At 32.0% G+C, this 21,555-nt stretch overlaps 1 protein-coding gene across 1 annotated transcript in view; it reads left to right on the top strand.

Moving 5' to 3' along the window:
* Positions 1 to 21,555, top strand: part of kibra (WW and C2 domain containing protein kibra) — a 160,250-nt gene that overhangs the window by 72,398 nt on the left and 66,297 nt on the right. The window contains exon 3 of the mRNA XM_075378346.1: positions 16,468 to 16,562. Within this exon, the coding sequence (XP_075234461.1) occupies positions 16,468 to 16,562 (95 nt within the window). The remainder of the gene's footprint in view (positions 1 to 16,467; positions 16,563 to 21,555) is intronic.

Here is a 21,555-nt window from a genome sequence, read left to right as displayed (position 1 = left end):
GTGTGTTAGATTTTTTTTATGTAGATGTGAGGTTTAGGCCTACTGTATAAATGAAATTCCTGACCGTTACGCTCATAACGTTAACTATTATTAACACATAATTCTTAATGCTATTAAATCTAATTTATTGGTAATTTAGTACTGCCTGTTAAGTAGTCGTAGAGTTGTATATATATATATATAGTGGCGCCACATATTTAACATTCCATTATTCGAATTTCAATGTTAGAAATTTTTAATGGATTTTAAAATAATTAACAATAAAATTATTTTTTCTTTTTAGTTTTATTGTTTTTTCTTTCTCCATTAAAAAAAAAAAAAAAAGTTTATTTGTTGTTACATTATTAAAATAAATAACTTTACTTTTGAAAAGATTATTTTTTAATTGGAAATCGTTTATAATTTATTTAAATCTGCCTTTTTTTTATGTCGGACTGGTTATTAATCTAGTTTTGTCCGAATAAAAAAATTCATAAAATGCCAACAAAGGTGTGGGAGGGAAAGCTGGAAAGTCACAAGGAAATCCATTGAATGACTGCGAAATGAAATCAATAACCACACCCAAAGGAGCGCTTCAAGGTCTTTAAACAGGACGGGACCAGAGAATTACCGATAAACATTTATCGACTATAATTATCTAAATTATTTGAGTCGAAGAGCTTTCTTTAAAAAAAAGAAAAATTTAGGGATTTTAAATCCTTTTTTTTTGTATTCAGTCATTTGATGACCGGTTTGATGCAGCTCTCCCAAGATTACCTATCTAGTACTAGTCGTTTCATTTCGGTATATCCCCTACATCCTACATCCCTAACAATTTCTTTTACAAATTCCAAACGTTTCCTGCCTGCACAATTTTTTCCTTTATCTGTCCCTAAAATATTAAAGCTACTATTCCAGGATGCCATAATGTGTGTGGCCTGTAAGTCTGTCTCTTCCTTTAACTATATTTTTCCAAATGCTTCTTTCTTCATCGATTTGCCGCAACACCTCTCACCGTTTGTCACTATATTCACCCATCTGATTTTTTTAAATTCTCTTACAGCACCGCATTTCAAAAGTTTCTAATCTTTTTTTCTCAGGTACTCCGATCGTCCAAGTTTCACTTTCATATAAAGCTACGCTCCAAATATATGCTTTCAAAAATGTTTTTCTGACGTTTAAATTAATTTTTACCTTATTTTATTAATAATTTAACATCCGAGAAGTGGCTTTTTGTTACTTGGTGACCCGAGCGATAATAACACGAAAGCGCTTTTCGCTCCCCCCCTCCAAAAAAAAAAAAATTACCAAGAATTTTTATTTTATACGTTTACTTAGTTAAAGTAAAAGGAAGGAACATAACAAACGTTCCACTGTAAAATGTTTACCATTAAAAAGTTACCTACGATTTTTTTTTTGGGGGTGAGTGGTGTAACCAAAAAGCAAATCTGTTAAAAACTATGCATTACATAAAAAAAATAGCTTTTTTCGATTTTTGGGGAAAAATGGGTTTTAAAATGGTACAGTAAGCGTGTACGCATATACTGAAGGTTGTTTGCAATAATTTGTTAAAATTAACAAAAAGCTATCTACCTCCCTGGAGATATGGACTTCAAAATTGCCCGATATACACGAATATCTGTGCCAAATTTCATCAAAATCTGTTTATTTAGTCAAAAGTTATTAAGTTTCAAACACGCCAACACACGTACATACGTACGAACATTATCTCTCACTCAGTTTTTTTTTTTGTTCCTGGGTCATGAAACGTCGAGAAATGCAAAACCCAAACCCCATATTTTTTGACTGATTACAGTACTTTCTTGCATTGTAGTTCTAGAGCTATGATGCTAGGAAAGTTAGTAAGGAATAAATAGATAGGAAAATAATTCTTTAAATATTCATTTCAAATATTTTTTCTGGAATTCCAGATTTATAAAGTTAAAGTGGACGATAAGGACAAGAAAGGATAAAAAATGTAAAAAAAATTGGTGACTGGATTATTTTTTTTCTATCTGACCAAGTGAAATTGTAAACAAAATTGACATGGCATTTTATAAAGGTTAAACAGATCTTTATAATCCTTTTTATATATTTTTTTAATGGAATTTTTTTTTATTTCCTGCGGGTAAAAGTTTACAGTGGTTCAAATTGAAGATTGAGCTATTCTTTTGTCGGTTTGTCTCCCAAAGAGGGGGTAATCATTTTATCTGTTGTTTTATGAAGCTCATGAAAAGGAATATTTTATCGTTTTTAAGATTTGGAATTCATTTTAAAAGTTTACGATGTGTGTTGGCTTCCTAAAATGTAACGTATTTCGTTTTTTTTTTGTTTTTTATAGTATTTATTTAATGCGTATTATTTTATTATGCATAGTATTTATTTAAGGTATTTATTATTAATATTTATTTAATGCGTATTATTCAGGTTTAAATCTAATTAAAATGACTAATAAATAGTAATAGGTTTTACATTTTTCAAGTAAAAGGTAATTCTTGTTGTATTCAAAACAGTAATAGTATTTTATCACAGTGCTGCGTGTGCAGCATATTACTTCATAAGGATTTTCTTTCCTTAATTTTACGAATAAATAAAAAAATTATATTCTATTTTGTCGTAAGTTATTGATATTTTTAGCAAATATTTTACAAAATCAACTAATGTTGGCGACGTTTAGGTAAGATGATTTGCTACCGCGTAATTAGATCTAAATATTGAATTTTTTTTAACGATTAAAACCAATCGATAATAATCGATGCCACCGTAGTCATTTAAATTTTTAATTCCTACATAGGTTCTTCATTGATCTCAATCGACCTTTTGAAGGTCTACCGCTTTTTTGACGGTTTGTATCTTTATTTCTATATATATATATATATATATTTTTTTTTTTAATATTGAATTATTTTTAACCCGTTAAAATTTAGAAAGCGTAAACACATACGTAGGATTTACCGGGTTGTCTGAAGTTGTGTCGGGAATGTAAACTGAAGGGATAGATAGGTGTACCGCGTCGTAGGTTAGCAAGAAGCAGATCACCCGTCCGGCAATCGATCCCCGCTTTGCGTTTTAACTTGGATTTCTGAATTTTGACCAGTAAAATCTCGAAATAAATTACTTGTAGAATGAGATTTAATTTGTTTAATCAAACATAATGTTGTTTCTGGAACGATTTTATAAATTCATAAATCGATTTATTTGTTACTTCGTTATTTCGTTCCCAAACCGCCGTTGTTTGTCTTTTACCGTCCTAACGTTATTTTGATGGCATATTCACTCCTGCACTGCATTTGGCGATTATATTCTTTAAAAAATTCAACGGTGTTTGATTCTTTTCTTAATCGATGTGTTTTTTAAAGGATGTAGATGGATATTCCACCGTGGATGTGTGAAGATCCAGCTTTATCCGATAAGCATTTCAGCCGTTAGGCCTAATATTTGACCGCAGGACAGGAAAGGACGTTCCCTAATTAATTTACGGGTCCTGATGTTCTCAAAACGGAGGACGTAGCGAAGTCTTATCTTTGTACTGTATTCGATGAGCCAAGACGGCGCATCGTACAGCATTACGGCCTTATATAGTTTCATAAAGAACACGGTATATAGCGAGGTTTGACTTAACCGTTTAAATTCGTTAACGGAAAAATGGAAAGGCGTGTAAGGAAAACGGGTGGGGGTGGTGAGAGAAAAAATCATTTTCCATCGGAAAAACAGGTATTGATCAACAACCTGATGAAAATTCTTTTTAGACCGACTGTTGTTAGCAGGTCCCTATCCTTTTATAGTTATTCGGGCTAAATTTATCCAGGATGATAAACCAAGCCTTCTCTGTAAATTTTATCTGCAAAACCTTCTTCCGGAATTAAAGATCCATCCGAATACAGGTACAGGATCTTAACAGGTTCGCGACGTCGTGCGCCTGTACGGATACACGAATTCTTTTTTAAATGACGTCGTGTACCCGTAGAGAGAGAGACGCACTCTGCCCGTTAGTAAAGTGCGTCGTGCCCCCAACGGGGTCGCGTTTCCACTGTTTCTTATATAGCATTTATTTTTAGTCTAGCCGTACTATAGGTTTTTAAAATCAGACGTTAGAATCGTATGAAAAGATCTAAGAGTATGTAATAAAAGGTTACAAATAACTATTTTATTCAGATAAATATTTCAGACTTTGCGTAATACAAATTCTACATTAAAACGTTTATTTTTTTAAATTATAAAATGAAATACAGTAAATACTACTAGTGGCGCCCCTAGCGGCAGGCTCGGAGGAATAAGAGAGCTCGTGCACCCGCACGGGTGCACGAGGAGTTATAATATCATAAAAAAGCGCGTCTTGTACCCGATAGGGTACACGTAAACAAGTAAAAAAAAAAATGATTTGAGTTTTTATTTATTTGAAATTATGCTTGTTTCATGTCATCAAAATAAGTAGAAAGAAAATGTCCGGGTGTTTGTAAGTATACGTGTAAACAACTACGGCAAATAAAAAACCTATGTATTTTGGCGGCCGTCGCGAACCTGTTAAAGAACAACCTTCCTCAGGGTTGTGAAGATTTTGAGGATAAGTATCCAACTGTACGATAAAACTGTTTACCAAGCCCCCCTCCTCTGTTTGAAGGTAGTCTAGGATTAAATTTAAATTGTTAAAGTACGATAATGATATCTTAAGTAATATTTAATAGCATTGTTTTGGATATAACGGTCTATTTTGTTTATTTATTATTTTTTTATAATTAAGCAACTTTAGGCTACTGAGAAAAGAATTTTTATAGCTTGATAATATAATTATTATAGTTTTTTTTTTTATTTATAGCTTTATTATTATTTTTTTTTATATAAATTAATTACGTAGCTTAATTTATGCTTTATTTGACAACTACGACCCGCGTTAAAAAAGTTCAGGAATTTCTCAATAAAATTATTTAATTGGAATTTATTTACGTCATTATGCGGTTTATATAATTGATTAATATATTTATTTCTTTATTTAAAAAAAATATATATATTTTTTGCCGTTTATTCTATGATAGAAATGACGTTTATAGTACTATAATACGGTACAAATTCCATATAATTAGATTGTTTGTATCATAAATTAATCGTTCAATTATAAATTTTAATATGAATGCACTTTTTTTTACTTGTTATCTATTATTGTTTTGTGCTCATTATTCAATGAATAATTTGTATGGATATTTTTTATACAAGCTGTTGAATTTTGATTTATTTGTTTTTATTTTATTATTATTATTATTTTAATCAGGGCCTCCACTATGCGTCTTATCCTGTAAAAAACACTCCGTATCTCAGAAAACAGAAATTTAGCAAAAAATATGTTTCTAGAAAGAAAAAATAATGTAAGGAATCGAAAAATATCTACTGGTTTTTGTGTGTTAATACCGTAACTAATATGTTAACAGATAAGAATTTTGACGCCTAATAATTACTGGAATGATAAGGAGTGTTCTCATTTTTCAATTGATACTTTCATCGTGTAACCGCATTGTCAACTTTTTTGACTCTCTCTCTCTAAATCAAGTCGATCGGTGTTTTATTAAAGTAATATTTTATAAACGTAAATTTGTGTTTTATCATTATAGTACTTCAGAAGAATAAAGAACTTTTTTTGCAGTCGATATAGTTCTGATGTTTGTTTTTCCAGTTATCGCTCCGAAGTTACTTCCTGTTTTAATTATTTCGTGGTTGTTATCGACGTTATCGATAATCTTCGGTAAATTTAACATCAAACATTTTTGTAATATAATAGGCGGTGATCTGAATAATTTTTATTTTTGAAAAAAGGGAAAAATATGATTCTATATGATAGATCATCGCTTTATTGCGCTATCAGTCTATTTATTAGCAAATTATACATATGTTCTATCAGTTCCGCCATCACCAGTATGAATTTAGCTAGTTCTCGGTCACTTGGCTAAGATCAATGTGTATCGCAGGAACAGTTATACGATTGTATATCTCGGAATATTCAATCAGTTGTTTATCCTGTAACGATGATATGTTTTTACTTAAGATAATATGACAAAAGTACTTCTGTGCGTATTCGACATTGTTTTTGAGGTATAAAGCCTTATCTATTACCGCCCCTATCTATTGTACAGTATAGATCGGTTTTTGAATCGGTGGAAAAGAAAAAAACCCGCCGAGAGAGGAATGTTTAAGATGTCCGTCAAAAATCTCTCGTTTACATTTTCATCCGAATTAGAAACTATAAGTAACTACTGATCGACGATTTTTTTTTTATTCGCTGAGCTTTAGCTAATAGATCTTTGTCGTTAGAAAAATTATGTTTTCTTCAAATTAAGAAAGCAATGGTTATAGGGTTCCTAAAGAAATAATCACCCCTTTTCCTGGAATTGTTTTAGAGAAAATATACATCGATATGTACAGGTCCCTTCTGTTTGTAAAATTTATCGCGTATTAAATCGTATTCCTATTTTTATGTGATCGAGAACCGACAAAAAAAGATTACTGTGGATACCACATGACTTCCTTGTACGCCTCTTAAATTACATATACACATTATTTGTTGCACTTCATTGAAACTTATTTATTTGAAAGTGAGATACGATCCTACAGTTCTTTAATAAAGTGGACAGTTACAGAATTGCATCGGGATGGACATCACATTGCATCACTTTTTTTTTGTGGTGTCCGTACCGGCATTTTGTATTAGTTTATATATTAATTTTGTTTCACATCGCTCAAGTAGTTATGTGGTGTAATGAAAATGTGTCGGATCCGTAACCGTGCATACATCGGTTCGAATCCGACTTCTTATACATATATATTTTTTTTAATTTAAATATATTTATTTATTAATAATTATTAACCTCTGTAAAAATCTTTAAATTAAAATTAAAAATACATAAAATTTTATTTCACTAATAACTTTTGGTTTTTTCATATTTAAAAAAAAAATTATTATTGAATTATTATTTATCGTAAGTTTTTTTTACAATCAGAGGTTAATAATTATTAATAAATCAATATATTTAAATTAAAAAAAACGAGATGAAGTCGGATTCGAACCGATGTGTCTTCCCCTTGTAAGATTAAGATCCAAATATTTAATTAAAATTTTATTTCGCTATAACTCTGGAACCGATGAAAATAAGTACCGCATATGATATATCGTTGATAAGATCTCGATGAGAGCTTATTATTGTAGTTAAGAAAAATTCCAAAATACAAATTTTTTAAATTTTGGTTTTTTTTGGACACTTTTGATCCAGTCGATTGCAATCAAAAGGGAGGTGCACAACTAGATGTTATAACAGTCCTAAATCCAAAATTTCAATATCCTACGACTAATCGTTTTTGGGTTATGCGAGATACATATATATATGTACAGACGTCACGCCGAAACTAATCAGAATGGATTCAGGGATGGTCAAAATGGATATTTCCGTTGAAATGTGAAAACCTAAATTTTTCGCGATTGTAATACTAATATAATAATGATAATAAATATGAAAAAGGATCGGTTGGTTTTTTTTTTACATTTTCGGTGTCAGAATGCGCGTTTACGATAATGACAAGGAACATTATAGCGTGATGATATCTAAAGATTTTCCTAGAATCGTTTGATTTTACTGTAATATAATTTTTATCGCGTGCGATTAAATTTTGTATTAACCTTGTCGAAATGTAGATGATTTCAACGATAATCTAGCGATTTATTTTTTAAGGTCGAATATATTACTGTGAAAGCGGGTGAATTTCTTTGAAAGTAGATGCTATCGAGTATATTTCGTAACGTTCCAATTTAATCGGTTTGTTGTTGGAAATCCTATCTTGGAATTAATGAAAGAAAAATGTGTCGATGAATTATTTATCAGTTTGTCGTAAGTAAAAGAAGAAAAAAAAATTTGGTACACGTGTTACGTATTTAATGTGTAATTTATTGCAGAAATATGTTCGTACTAAAAGGAATTCTTTTGGTAGGCCTATTTCATACGTATTATATACCGGTAGTATGTAGTAATCTCTCGCTCTCTCTCTCTCTCTCTTTCTACTAACATTTTGATTGCGTCACAAGACGTGCCGCTGCGTTCCAAGAAAGTTTTACCGGTTGTGATTCTTTCAGATTCTTTTCTAATGATACTGTTTGATAGATTCTCTTTTACTTTACACTCGTAAATAAATTTATATTTTGTAGCCTAACCGGGTACGCACTTCTTTCCTACGCATTTCTTTTTTACGTTATTACGTCGATTATTTATTTTAAATTTTTATTTGAAAAAATTTAAATTATTTGTAAAAATTATTTATTTTTTCTTCGTCTGTGGGAGGAGTATGAATTCGTCGACTAAGGAATGCAGCCCTTCGAACTCTAGTGTAAACTAAAGTGAATTCATTGAGCTTTTACTTGCGAGGGCTTCTTGAATCCTGTTATTGCGTAATGTACGGAGGAAAAGAAAGCATTGTACAAAGTAATGTACAGCCGTTTCTTCATTATCCCGTTTATAATAAAAAATAACTAAAAATAACGATAAGTATCTTGTTTTAAGTTGAGTATTATCATGTATTTACAATACAAAATCATTAAAAACGTAAGAAAGATTATTAGAATCTATATTAGAATTTATTAGTCGAGTTAATTCAGTAGCGTATCATAGTACGCGAAGATAGAAAAAAAATGCCTGTAAGAAGTTTGAAAAGGAAATACAGGAAATTATATTAATTGCAAAGAATAAGGAAATATATTTTATATAACTTAAAAAAAAAAATCATTCAGTAAATTTAACACGGTGAAGAATAATATATATGAACTCTCCGTAAATTGATCTTACTTGAAATTTTTTTAATGATGGACAAATACGTATTTTCAAACGGATTAAATGGACTGTTTTCAATATAATACAAAACCAGATATATTTCAAATTTTATAAATATTTTTATCATATGTTAATTTTTAAAACCTATTAAGTCTGTTAATTAAACGTCTACCTAATAAAAGCGTTTTTTAACAGTAACACCGATCTCTGAAGATAACGCAAAACGATTGAAAACGTTCTTTGTATCGTACGGTACAAACAAAGGAAGACAATCCAATAAATTAAAAAAATGTCATTTCTCTGTTCTTAACTCCACGATTACGTGTACACACATCGTCGTTAATTTGTCTTTCTTTTCCACGATAATATAAATAATGATAATAAAAGTATTTTCGCTTCTATATTGCAGCACGTCTTTGATATTCCCTCTCCCCCGAATTTCAACACTCCTCCTTTTCTTCCGTGATCAAGTAGTTGTCATTGTAACGACACGTTAATAAATGATAATTTTCTCACTTTTATTAAAGAACGTAATATTTTCAACAAACCACAAAGATATGGGAACCCTATACTTCATTTTTAGATTATTAGCAAGTATTTCGGACAAACGCTTCGATCAAAGTAGCCCGTATCTCATTACTCTTAAGGCAGTGGTTCTCAACTTTTTTTTTAGCTTTTTGACCTCCTAAAAAGTAAAAAAAAATATATATATTACGGATATTTCGTGACCCCCAACCCGATGAAATCTAGTTAAAACTATTTAGCCGAGTAGATAACGACGGGTATGCGTGTAAAAAGTGTACAAATATGAGCGATTTACAGGTTCCAACTTGATATGTGTGTGCTTCATCTTGTAATTTGGTCTGCTCGCTTAATATTCGCTGTGAGAGCGTCATGTTGGAACACGCATATGGTACTTTTGAAAACGTCGTTCTCTCAGCAGTATAAAAGAGGGGTAAGGGATTACAGAATGCGAGTTTAGTTTCGAATGCGAAGCGTGCCTCTGGTGCCTTTATTTAAGCTTTTAAAAGCATTGAAAATAATAATAGTAATTGAGGTTTCGGTTTTTTAGTATGCAGTCCTAGTAAAGCCAGTTATTTTTACACGGATTTGAATCCGGATCGTGGATACCGGTGTTCTTTGGTGGTTGGGTTTCAATTAACCACACACATCTCAGGAAAGGTCGAACTGAGAATGTACAAGACTACACTTCATTCACACTCATGCATATCATCCTCATTCATCCTCTGAAGAATTATCTAAAAACGGTAGTTACCGGAGGCTAAGCAGGAAAAAGAGAGAGAGAGAGAGAGAGAGAGAGAGAGAGAGAGAGAGAGAGAGTATGCGGTCAAACTGTGTAACTGGGGTTTTTTTCAGTTAGATTCTTATGCGTAATGGATAGATTTGCGAAAAAACGAAATCAGCCGTCTACATCCACTGAATCGATCGGTATAAAGACAAGATTGTACAGTGACTGTTATTTAAGTGCTTTTGCTTCATCGGATGGAAAGCTACAGCTCGTTGTTTGCTTTAAAGTCCTCTCCGATGATAGCACGAGCCATCAAAATTAATTCGACACTTGGAAACTGAACATCCGGTTCTTAAAAGCAAACCCTTGGGATTTTTCGAAAGAAAACGACATACTTTGAGAAATCAACAAGTTTCTTCTTTTTTCTTTTCTTTTTCCTGTTTAGCCTCCGGTAACTACCGTTTAGATAATTCTTCAGAGGATGATATGTATGAGTGTAAATGAAATGTAGTCTTGTACATTCTCAGTTCGACCGTTCCTGAGATGTGTGGTTAATTGAAACCCAACCACCAAAGAACACCGGTACCCACCGGTATCTAGTATTCAAATCCGTGTAAAAATAACTGGCTTTACTAGGACTTGAACGCTGTAACTCTCGACTTCCAAGTCAGCTGATTTGGGAAGACGCGTTAACCGCTAGACCAACCCGGTGGGATAACAAGTTTCTATTTGTCGACCCAAAACTACACTCGAAGCATCGTACATCGTAACATTAAGAGTAACTAAGATGTACAAACTCCGTACAATCGCAGAAAACCTCATATTGCTTTTTGAAATTGATGTGGTCAGTGTTTTAATAAGCGAGGAAGAAGCAGAAAAATGAAAAAAGATTCCCGTTTCCTAACGACACAGTATCAAGGCAAATCGATGACATGGTTGCCAATTTTGGCGATCAAATAATTCAGCGAGTGAGTTGAAGTGAACTTTTTTAGTATTCAATTTGATGAATCAACAGATATGGCAAATATTTCTCAGTTCGTATGTTTTGTGAGATATGAATGGGTTAGAGACAAATCAGTCAAATAAATTATGTTGTTTACAAAACCTGGTCGTGCAACAGGACAGTGTATTTTTGATGTTTTTTAAGAAGCTACTAAAAACTGTAACATAGATTAAACAAAATGTATTTCAGCATGTAGTGATCGTGCAAAGGCGTTAACAGTAAAGAACAGTGGATTTCTGAAAAAAATTAAAAGATCGTCTCACACCAAGGGCGGCTTGGACGCGTGCTTCCTTCACAGACATGCTCTTGCGCCACAAAAAAATATGCCGGAAAATCTCAAACAAACTGTTTGTAAAGCTGTAAAAATGGTTAATTTTATTAGAAGTCAACCCGTTACAGAATAGGATGTTTGCTAAACTATGCGATGAAACGGGCGAAAAGTAAAAATCTCTAACGCGGGGGAAAATGTTAACCCAGTTATTGGAATTGCTAGATGAATTAGTTAACAGGATAAACAAACGTCATTTTTATTGTTTTTACAGAATAATGAGCATATGTTGTTTTTGACTCTTTGACGTATTTTCGCATTTGAACGACTTAATTGTGAATTTACAAAGATGTGATTTTTATTAATAAAAAAGTTGTTCATGCTTTCATTAAGAAGCTTGATATCTGGATTATTCGCTTTCAGAGCAAAAAAAAAAAAAAGTTGATATATTTCCATTCGCTTGCGATTTTTTTTTTAGATCGAGAAAAATTTGGATGAAGAAGACACTATTGGTAGCATGAAGATGCATTTGCATGAGCTAAAACTTTAGTTGGCTTAGTATTTTCTGGAAGATAAAATATATGATTTCTCGATGAGACGGTTACCGAATCCATTTACCGAAAACGTTGTTGCAGCTGCTAAATTACCGGTTGAAATTCACGACCGGCTCATCGAATTGCCGGCCCATAAAACATCATACTACAATTCTTATCTGAAGATACGTTTTGGCTTGCTTGTCGAAGCGAATAAGGAAATTTTGTCACAGAAGCATTGCAAATTTTAATTCCTTTTCGCCACGTTTTACCTCTGTGAAAAGGGGTTTTCTCCGTGATCGCGCTAAAAAGTAAATATAGGAATCGGTCGTCTTTTATTATTTGAAAACAGTTTGCTTTCGCGTGTTTTTAACGTAGAGCCACGTATGGAGAAACTTTTAAATGAAAAACAAACGCGACCGTCTCGTCTCGTTAACTTATTTTCTTTTCATATGTATTTATTGATGTAAGTAAAATATTTATAATAAATGATTTTTTTCTCGTAATATTATTTTATTGTTGTTTACGTGTAAAATTGTACGCTAATTTTGCGACCCCCAGGTTGAGAAACGCTGTTCTAAGTTGTCGACTCAAAATATTGTTACTATTATTATATGAAATTACGGCTTCTTGTCTTTGGAAGGTGTATCGCTTTTGTAAGCGATGAAATTATTAGAAAGAACTCTGATGTGAAAATCACATCAGAATGATGTGATACTTGATTTTGAAACTTCAAAATCTAGTAAAAACAGTTATCGAAGTCGGTCCAGCGATTCTTAAATTTTAAACGAACATAGGTTTAAACATTAAACATTAAGATCAAAATATTCGAGTTATAAATTGGTTTATATCTGTTCTAACTTTTAATGAAATTTGTTATATATTTATTCCTTCGGTTTGAAAGTATGGAAACTACATGATTTTCCGATAATAAAACCGAAAATATTTATAAAAAAGATTGTATAATTATTCATTATGTGTATGTGTATTTTATATTCGGGTGACGTAAAGTTTTTCGTGAGTTTTATATATATATATATATATATATATAATTATGGAGTGTTGTTCCATAATTATTGGTTGGCGTTAGATTATAAATGTCAGTGAACTTAAATGTTACTGTATATGTTATTATTGCTACACTAAATACTTACTCCAGTTAGGTTCATTTGTTTTACTATACGCTATGCAGTATGGATTTTGTAATTCTATTCGAATCAACTTGTAAAACAACTATCTCTTTTTATAATCATCTGTCTGTTTGAATATTTATACGTTTAACATTTATAAAAATCTATTTTCTGATATAGTTTTGTTGTTATTTCTATATTTAAAGAATTTTTTTCATTTCATATTATTTAGGTTTAAAAATTCTGTTTTACCATAGATTTTAGATGTGCCGTGATCTAATTGTACGTAAATTTACGTAATTAAAATACAGATCCGATCGCTACAGTGTTAAAAAAAGCATTTTCGATTAATTTATTTGTTTGATTATTAACAGAAGGGATAATTTAATTAAATATAATTGATATTTTTTAGAAACCGTTCTATTTTTTTCTATTTCGCAACGTCATTTTAATCCTATTCCGAATTGAAAATAAAAACTATCGGGCCTAATGTAATGAACTTATATATCAAGCCCGTTCTATTTACTAATGGAAAATTTTGACGTCAGTTACTGTTATATAATCTGATAATTAGATTTGACTCAGAAGGTATAGAATTCTATGAAATATTAGTAGATCAAACAAGTTTACCTGTTTACGGGTTCTACGTTTGTATGATTTTTTTTAATGTTTGTACGCGAGCGGTAAGAAATATCTGCATATAAATTTTGCAAGCATGTACCAGAGTATTAGATTTTAAATCGATTATAATTGGGTTTGAAGTTTGTTAGGGGTTTATATACGGTTTCTTTTTTAAAACTTAAGTTTAAGATTATCGGTAACCGTTTTATAAATGACCGTGTACAGTTTGACACGATTCAAACAGACATATGTTTTAAGTTTAAATTCATCCTCTTCGAGATTGTTATATAACTCTTCAGAGATAATGAAATTTCCAAATCCATAACCGCAAAAAGAATATTGTTATTAACGCTTCCAACCGTTGAAAGGGTTAATGAGATATTTTGTGCGTACTTTTTACTATTAAGAATGTTTTAAATAACTACCAGATTTCAGTTTTCTAATTATTTTAAAAGTCTGAGAATAAAAAAAAATCAAAATTCGAAAGCCATCTGATTGATGGCTTTCGAATTTACCGATTACTCGATCAAAGAATGGAAACTGCTCAGTATTTTCTATTATTAAATATTAATAAGAACAAAATATTTATTTATAAAAATTGTTTGAATTCGGTTGTCTACTGTATTATTTAAATTTCATATAATAAAGGAACAGAAGTATTGTAAACTTATTAAGGTATACAGTAGTAACAAAGTTCGATGTTAAGTTTTTCGTTTGATATTCCATCAAATATTCGAAAGTTATTGTCGAGATGATGTTGACTTGAGTAGTTGGTATTAATATTTGTTTTTACTTCTTTACTGTACGATGAAAAGAGAGTATTGTAATCGCGAAAAATTTCGGTTTTCCGATTTCAACGGAAATATCCATCGTGACCATCCCTGAATCCATTTTGACTAGTTTTGTCTTGACGTCTGTACGTCTGTATCTCGCATAACTAAAAAACGATTAGTCGTAGGATGTTGAAATTTTGTAATTAGGACTGTTGTAACATCTAGTTGTGCACCTCCCTTTTTGTTTGCTATCTACTTGACCAGAAATGTCCCAAAAAAAAAGCCCAAAGTCAAAGAACAAAATGGATTTTGGACTTCTTCTTAGCTGCAGTAATAAGAGCCCTTATCGATAGCTTTTCAACGGTGTATTGTAAGCGGTGCTTATTTTCATCGGTTCCAGAGTTATAGCCAAATAAAATTTTAATTAATGAAATATTAGTTCTTACAAGAGGAAGGCATATAGGTTCGAATCGGACTTTATCTTCTTTTTTTTTTTTACTTCGTTTTAATTTAAATATATTGATTTATTAATATTATTAAATTATCTCATATAAATTATTATTAATAAATTAACCTCGATTGTAAAAACATGTTTACAATAAACAATAATATTCAGTAACAACAATAAAAGAAATAAAGTTATTAATGACGTAAAATTTTATTATGTACTTTTAAAAATGTGTATTTGTAATTTATAGGCGTACAAGGAAGTCATGTAGTGTCCACATCAGATTTTTTTAAATTAAAAAACTAAATAGTACTGCAAGATATTACGAGTGATAAGCCTTGCTTTATGGAAATATGTCAATCTTTCGAAATTTTATCTCTCTTTTAAGATGATTAAGACAACGAAATAATAAGAAAATAAAACAATTTAGTTGGGAAAAATTATTTTAATTTACAAATTGAATCGATTTTCTATGTTATTTTACTTTTAAAATTACAATTAGTTTTTTCGCATTAAAAATAAACTTTATGTCCAAATTTTAGATTTAATATTTAATTATGACTATTGATAATACAAAAACGATTAAATTTTACGACTCTTTTATATTTGCGTCATATGGTTAACAATGCAGATAGGTGATGTAGAATAGTTTATTCACGATCTGTTCATCGATCGTTAGAAGTAATTGTTGATATAGGAACACTTATTTAATCACCTCGTCGGTTAACGTTGAGAGTATTGACAGTAACTGCTCCGATCCTAATATAATTCATATTTTATTATCCTGCCTTTACCGGTACGGAATGCTGTTCTAGATATTACGGTATCGATAGAGGTTCGTAGCTTAGTAGGGGGTGCTGCTCGAAAAAAATATTTTTCTAGAAAATCTCAATAAAGATAATATTTTTTAGTACTATTAGATAATAACATGATAAAATGTCCTCTTAAAAACACTACAGTCCAACGGTGTTTAATTTAAATTTCTATATACACAAAAACAAATACATAATTATTTTTTACTTATTACCTTCTCTTTCGCCCTTCCAGCCGGTTTTTTTTTTTGGACAGATTTGGCAGTCAAAGTAGCCCTTGCTTTCCGCCATCTTTTGATCGCTACTGAAAAAACGACTAAAACGCTTTCATATTCCATCCGCCGACTAAACTAGAACAGGGAACAAACAAGGAACGTTCCCTACACACGCGGAGCAAGAAAGAACTACCTTCCACCAACACGCCAGGGCCGGCACTGCAGGAGCGACAGTGCTCTACATCCCTCGCAGCCTCGCGTTCAGCTTCCTAATGTGCGCATGCGCACAACAGCCAAACACCACGCCGCTGGAACTGTGAAACGTACAGTTCCATACAAAAATTGTGTATCTTTTTCATAAATCGGGGAACGGTCATTAAGCTTAAGGATTATATATTGTACAAGTATAAAGAAAAGGACTCGTTATATTAAATGTTAACGATAATACGAAGTGGAAATAGGGGGGTGCTGCAGTTACACACACCTATCTATACACAAGCCGCCACTGTTCGGTATTATATGAAACAAAATGATTCATAAGTACTTTTTCCTTTTTTTTTGTGGTAAAAATTAAATTATGTGGGTAAATTTATTTTTATAATTCCGTATTTATTTTTGTTTCCTTGTTTTTACAGATAGTACACAATTAGAAGATCCTAGGTTAGAATGGAGGAGGATTCAAGAGGAGATGTTAAGAGAGTACCTTCATACTGCCCAGGATTTATTAGAAGTAAGCTCAACATTTGTTTATTAGATTTTTTTTGGGGGTATTTGTAACATTCCGAATTGAAGTTTGGCGTCTTATAGTCGTTTCGTAGTTCAACATCTTTTCTCATTTCGTACAGTTCTGTCTTTCACCGATTAATTGGATAGTTTTTATATAAGTTTCCTTCAGTCTTGATAAAACTGGATTAAAGTTTTCGGTGCTGTGCTGGAATCTACAAGAAAACCGTGTGATATCTACAGTCTAATGTATATCAGGCGAGTTTATTGGCTAAATGTTAACCGAGCGATTAAATATTAATACCGATAAAATATTTATAGAATAAAAATCTCTTATATACGGTTGTGGATAGTATTATATTAATTTCATATAAAGAAACAGAAGTTTTTATCTTCTTGTTTTAAATGTTAAAAAACGAAGCTCATGTTAGGTTTAAATGTTGCTCCGGCCATTCCGGAAAGCGTACAGCTTTACTAAACATTATCGTATACAGTATATTAAGAAACCTTTTGTTTTTTGCAAATTTCACTACATAAGAAAAGTACATTCCTCGCGTACACTTTTATCGAGACTATTCTGCTCAGCTTAACGTCTAGTATGTTCAGCCATCTTTCCTTAGCAGGCTTATACCCTATATATATATATTTATAGATATTTTTTCTTAACATTATTTTTAAGTAAATAAGGTGCCCTACGAAGAAATTGAGGAACTTTCTGGACCGGTGAAAATAATGAAAAAGTTCATATAAACATAGGTCTGGAAACGCTTTCTTTTCGAGTCACACCTAGCGAAAGACTCGGCCCGGATTTCATCTCCTGGATATTTTGCGATCTACCTGTAGCTGGGAAATAGGATTAAAATAGATCTTAGAACCGACTCGAGCAGGTTTTAAGATATCCGATGTTTGTAGTACAATAGCTTTGTTAAATGACCAATAAATTGAGAAGTTTTAGAAAAAAATCCTGTAGAGAATTTAATTCTTAGAAAATTAATATAAATTCGGCCGATAAGAAGTAAATAAAACTTAATGAAGGAAACAGGAAAATAGACAGAAAATCGTATTATTCTTTTTGTACCTGATAAAAATTATTCTTAATATAGCAAAACAACTATAAAATACATGAAATGATAAACGGCAATAGAATAATAATAAACTTAGCGTAATTGTTCGAAATTCCCTCCTTCATAATGTACACAGCACTCTGTCCGCCGTAAAGTATTTCCAAGGCTTTCCGTATCTCTCAGGATAGTTTCGTATAAATCGAATACGATTTCGTGTCTTAACGAGTAACTCTTCTTTATTATTAACTTTTTGTCAGTGTACTATCGTTTTCATATAGCTCCAAATGCCGTAATCCAGTGGCGTTAAGTCAGATGATCGTGGTGATCGATCGATCGCTCCAATCCAGTTTACGAAATTAGCATTCAAGTGATTTCTAGCCGCTAAAGTAAAATGCGGCATTGCACCATCGTGCTGAAAAATCATTTCCAATTTAGTTTGTGAAGGTACATCCTCCGAAAGAGCCGGCAAATCGTTTTTCAAGAAATGAACGTATGCATTTCCCGTAAGTTTGCAGAACCTTACAAAAACGGTCCAAAAATTTTGTCGTAAATAATGCCAGACCAAACATTAATGTGAAATGTACGTTGGAATCTAGTTTCCACAGTACTATGTCGGTTGCCTTCGCTCCATAAATGACCGTTTAGAATGGAAGATTTTTCCTCGTAAAAGCGGTGGCTCCATCGGTAAATAAAATTGAGTATACCTTATCAGCGTTGTTTAGTAACCGATGACAGAAGTTTAACCGCCGGGCCTAATCTTTTGGCGGCAAATTTTGAATCTTCTGCTGGCGCAAAGATTTTCTTTCCGTAGGTTGCGCTATACTGGTTTTTCACAAACCAGTGCGACGTGAAATTCACCTTGAATTAGTGCCTAGACGTTCAACAGAAAACGAAAAGGTTAAAAATGACCCTTTCTTTCGTAAATGCTGAAACACCGAAGAATGTTTATTAGGTACAGAATGTTTATTAGATAATACCATTTTCTGTTTATTTTTCGTCTGTTTTGCTTCAATAAAAATCCGATTTTTAAAAGTTTTTATTTCCTTTTTGTTGGTAGTACATACATTAACTTTCTTAGAATTAAATTCTCTACAAGATTTTTTTTCTAAATCTTCCGCACTTATTAGTTATTTAACAACACTGTTGTACTACAAACCTAAAAAATCTTGCTTTTTGATATCGAGTGTGTTTTACGTCGGATATCTTTTCTTTTCTTTTTCCTGTTTAGCCTCCGGTAATTACTTCAGAGGATGATGTGTACGAGTGTAAATGAAGAGTGTAATCTTGTACAGTCTCAGTTCGACCGTTCCTGAGATGTGTGGTTAATTGTAACCCATCCACCAAAGAACACCGGTATCCACGTTTTAGTACTCAGATCCGTGTAAAGGACTTTACTAGGATTTGAACGCTGGAACTCTCGACTTCCAAATCAGCTGATTTGGGAAGACGCGTTCACCGCTAGACCAAGCCGATGGTTACGTCGGATATTTTAAAACTACTGGAGTTACAGTTCTGGTACCTATTTAATCCTACTTCCTTACTCAAATTACACGAGGAACCACCAACTGTATTCCTTAATTTGGGTCTCAAAAATTACAGTAGGGCTTCTTTTTACTAGAAAAGGTGAAAATTGGACGAAATCTTTCGCTAATCGTAACTCGAAAAAAAGCGTTTTCAGACCTTTGTTTATAATGACGTTTTCGTTATTTTTACCGGTAGAACTTGGCGTGAAAGTTTCTTCCTGGGCCACCTGTATAAAGATTTAACCTTAATATATGTCCTTGAATGGCATAGTAAATAACTATGTACACTATCAAATTTGATGAGTACTGATTCGTCACATAACCTTACACTTTCTTTTGATTTCCTCTATATGATCTCTTTGATGCCGTTTTTGTTAGCTCAATCGTAAATCGTACCTCTCCTTCGGTTCTTAGATCTCAGATTACATTCTTAATCTCAAATTATTTCGCTAATAAATTGTTCTCTCTTTTTCGATTGATTACTGTTAGTTATCGTTCTAGTTACAGCTAATTTTATTTCGTATTCCCTTTTGTTTCCGTAATCCGATGCGTTGTATTTCTCGATGAATTACCCTTTTCCAATTTTTCCTTCTCAGCGTGCGTAATTATTCGGATCATAGCAACGTTAACCCGGTGGAGGGGCTTTGCCGTAGCTTCCTGGTTTCCTTCGAGATGTCACTACACGGTGATTTATTATAGAAACATCCTCGTTACTGTTTGGAACTCTCTCGATTTGTTTTTTTTTTAATGTTGAGAATACTACATCCTAGTACAGTCGATAAGAAGCCACCGGGGTTGGTCTAGTGGTAAACGCGTCTTCCCAAATCAGCTGATTTGGAAGCCGAGAGTTCCAGCGTTCAAGTCCTAGTAAAGCCAGCTATTTTTACACGGATTTGAATACTAGATCGTGGATACCGGCGGTTTTCTTTGGTGGTTGGGTTTCAATTAACCACACATCTCAGGTACGGTCGAACTGAGACTGTACAAGACTACACTTCATTTACACTCGTACATATCATCCTCTGAAGTATTATCTAAACGGTAGTTACCGGAGGCTAAACAGGAAAAAAGAAAGGAAGTACAGTCGATAAGAATTTCCTTTCGAGAAGTGTGATTTTCAGATCGGTTTTTTTTTTTTAGCGGACGAAACTTACGTCAAAAAACGAGAATTAATGACAATCAAAAAATTTTTTCGTGCTTTTTAGGAAATTAGATGAGGATTACGGTTGAAGTAAAATTATTTTTTGTCATCGTCTTTAATTTTTTCGTACATGTCATTTTAATTTCGATTTATTTGCTTTACTCGAAACCTTTAAATTACTTTTTCTTCTTTTATATCGTTTCTGATTATCTCTAGCGCCTTAAAATATGATCTCTGAACCCGGCTTTCTTAAAAATATATTACGGCGTGGTTTTTTTTGTTTTCAAGTCGTCTTAAAATTTTTTCTTCACGTCGAGTTTCATTAATCCAGTATACTTTTATACTGTATATATTTCAGTCTTTTTTCGCAGCCATAAATGGCTGCACTGCATTAAAAATTAATAATTTCTGAACGTTTATTTGATTTTACCGGTTTTTTTCTTAACATGAATTCCTGGAGTTAATTTATTTATAATCTTTCTATCTTACTCTGCCGGGAACAAAATTCTTTTTGGTATGTCGTTTCCTTGATTTTATAACATCTCATTACCTTAATTTTATTTCTATTTTTTTTTTAATTTTTTTTTTAAATGAATTATTGGGGATTTCATACTCATAAGTAGATATAGTTGAAATAGTATAGATCGGTCGTTAGAAACTTCTGATTACTCCTTCCCGTAAATCAGAACGATAGGACTAACGGTCTGATATCGCATCATAGCTCGTTCGTTAGCCTATGTTTACAGTATGAAGTGTACAACGATGTGCGAAAGTAAAAGTATTTTTAAGAAATTACGGCGTTTAAATTTTCGCATGTTACTTCATTCCGTGTTATTTCTACTGTAGTTGTATTATTATTTTCTTCGTAGGGAAATTATTCTCCTTTGTGCTTATTTTAATGAAGATCGAACCGGTGTTATCTAGTAAGTTTATCATCTATCGCCGTGTTGATTAATTAAAAATTATCTTTGTTATATTTACCGTATGCGATGTCAGTCGAATAATTTACATTAGGAATAGTCGACCGGAAGTAAATCGATTCTACTAGCATTAAGTTCTACGGTTTTCTCCATATGTATACTTTGTATAAAAGGGTGGAGGTAGAAGATTTATATCTGCATTATGTAGGGGACCTCTGTGTCGTCTTCCTGTTGCAAATCATGATTTTGTTTAATGTAAAAACGTATTACGTTTACTTCAATGAATATAAGGTACAGATGAGCCTTAAAGTTAATGATTTTTTTTTTTTTAATGTGTCTACATTTATCTAAA

This window comes from Lycorma delicatula, chromosome 11, assembly GCF_047948215.1.
Source record: "Lycorma delicatula isolate Av1 chromosome 11, ASM4794821v1, whole genome shotgun sequence".
Lineage (NCBI taxonomy): Eukaryota > Metazoa > Arthropoda > Insecta > Hemiptera > Fulgoridae > Lycorma > Lycorma delicatula.
The sequence above is the reverse complement of the archived record's forward strand: the minus strand, read 5'-3'. Positions and strand labels throughout refer to the sequence as shown.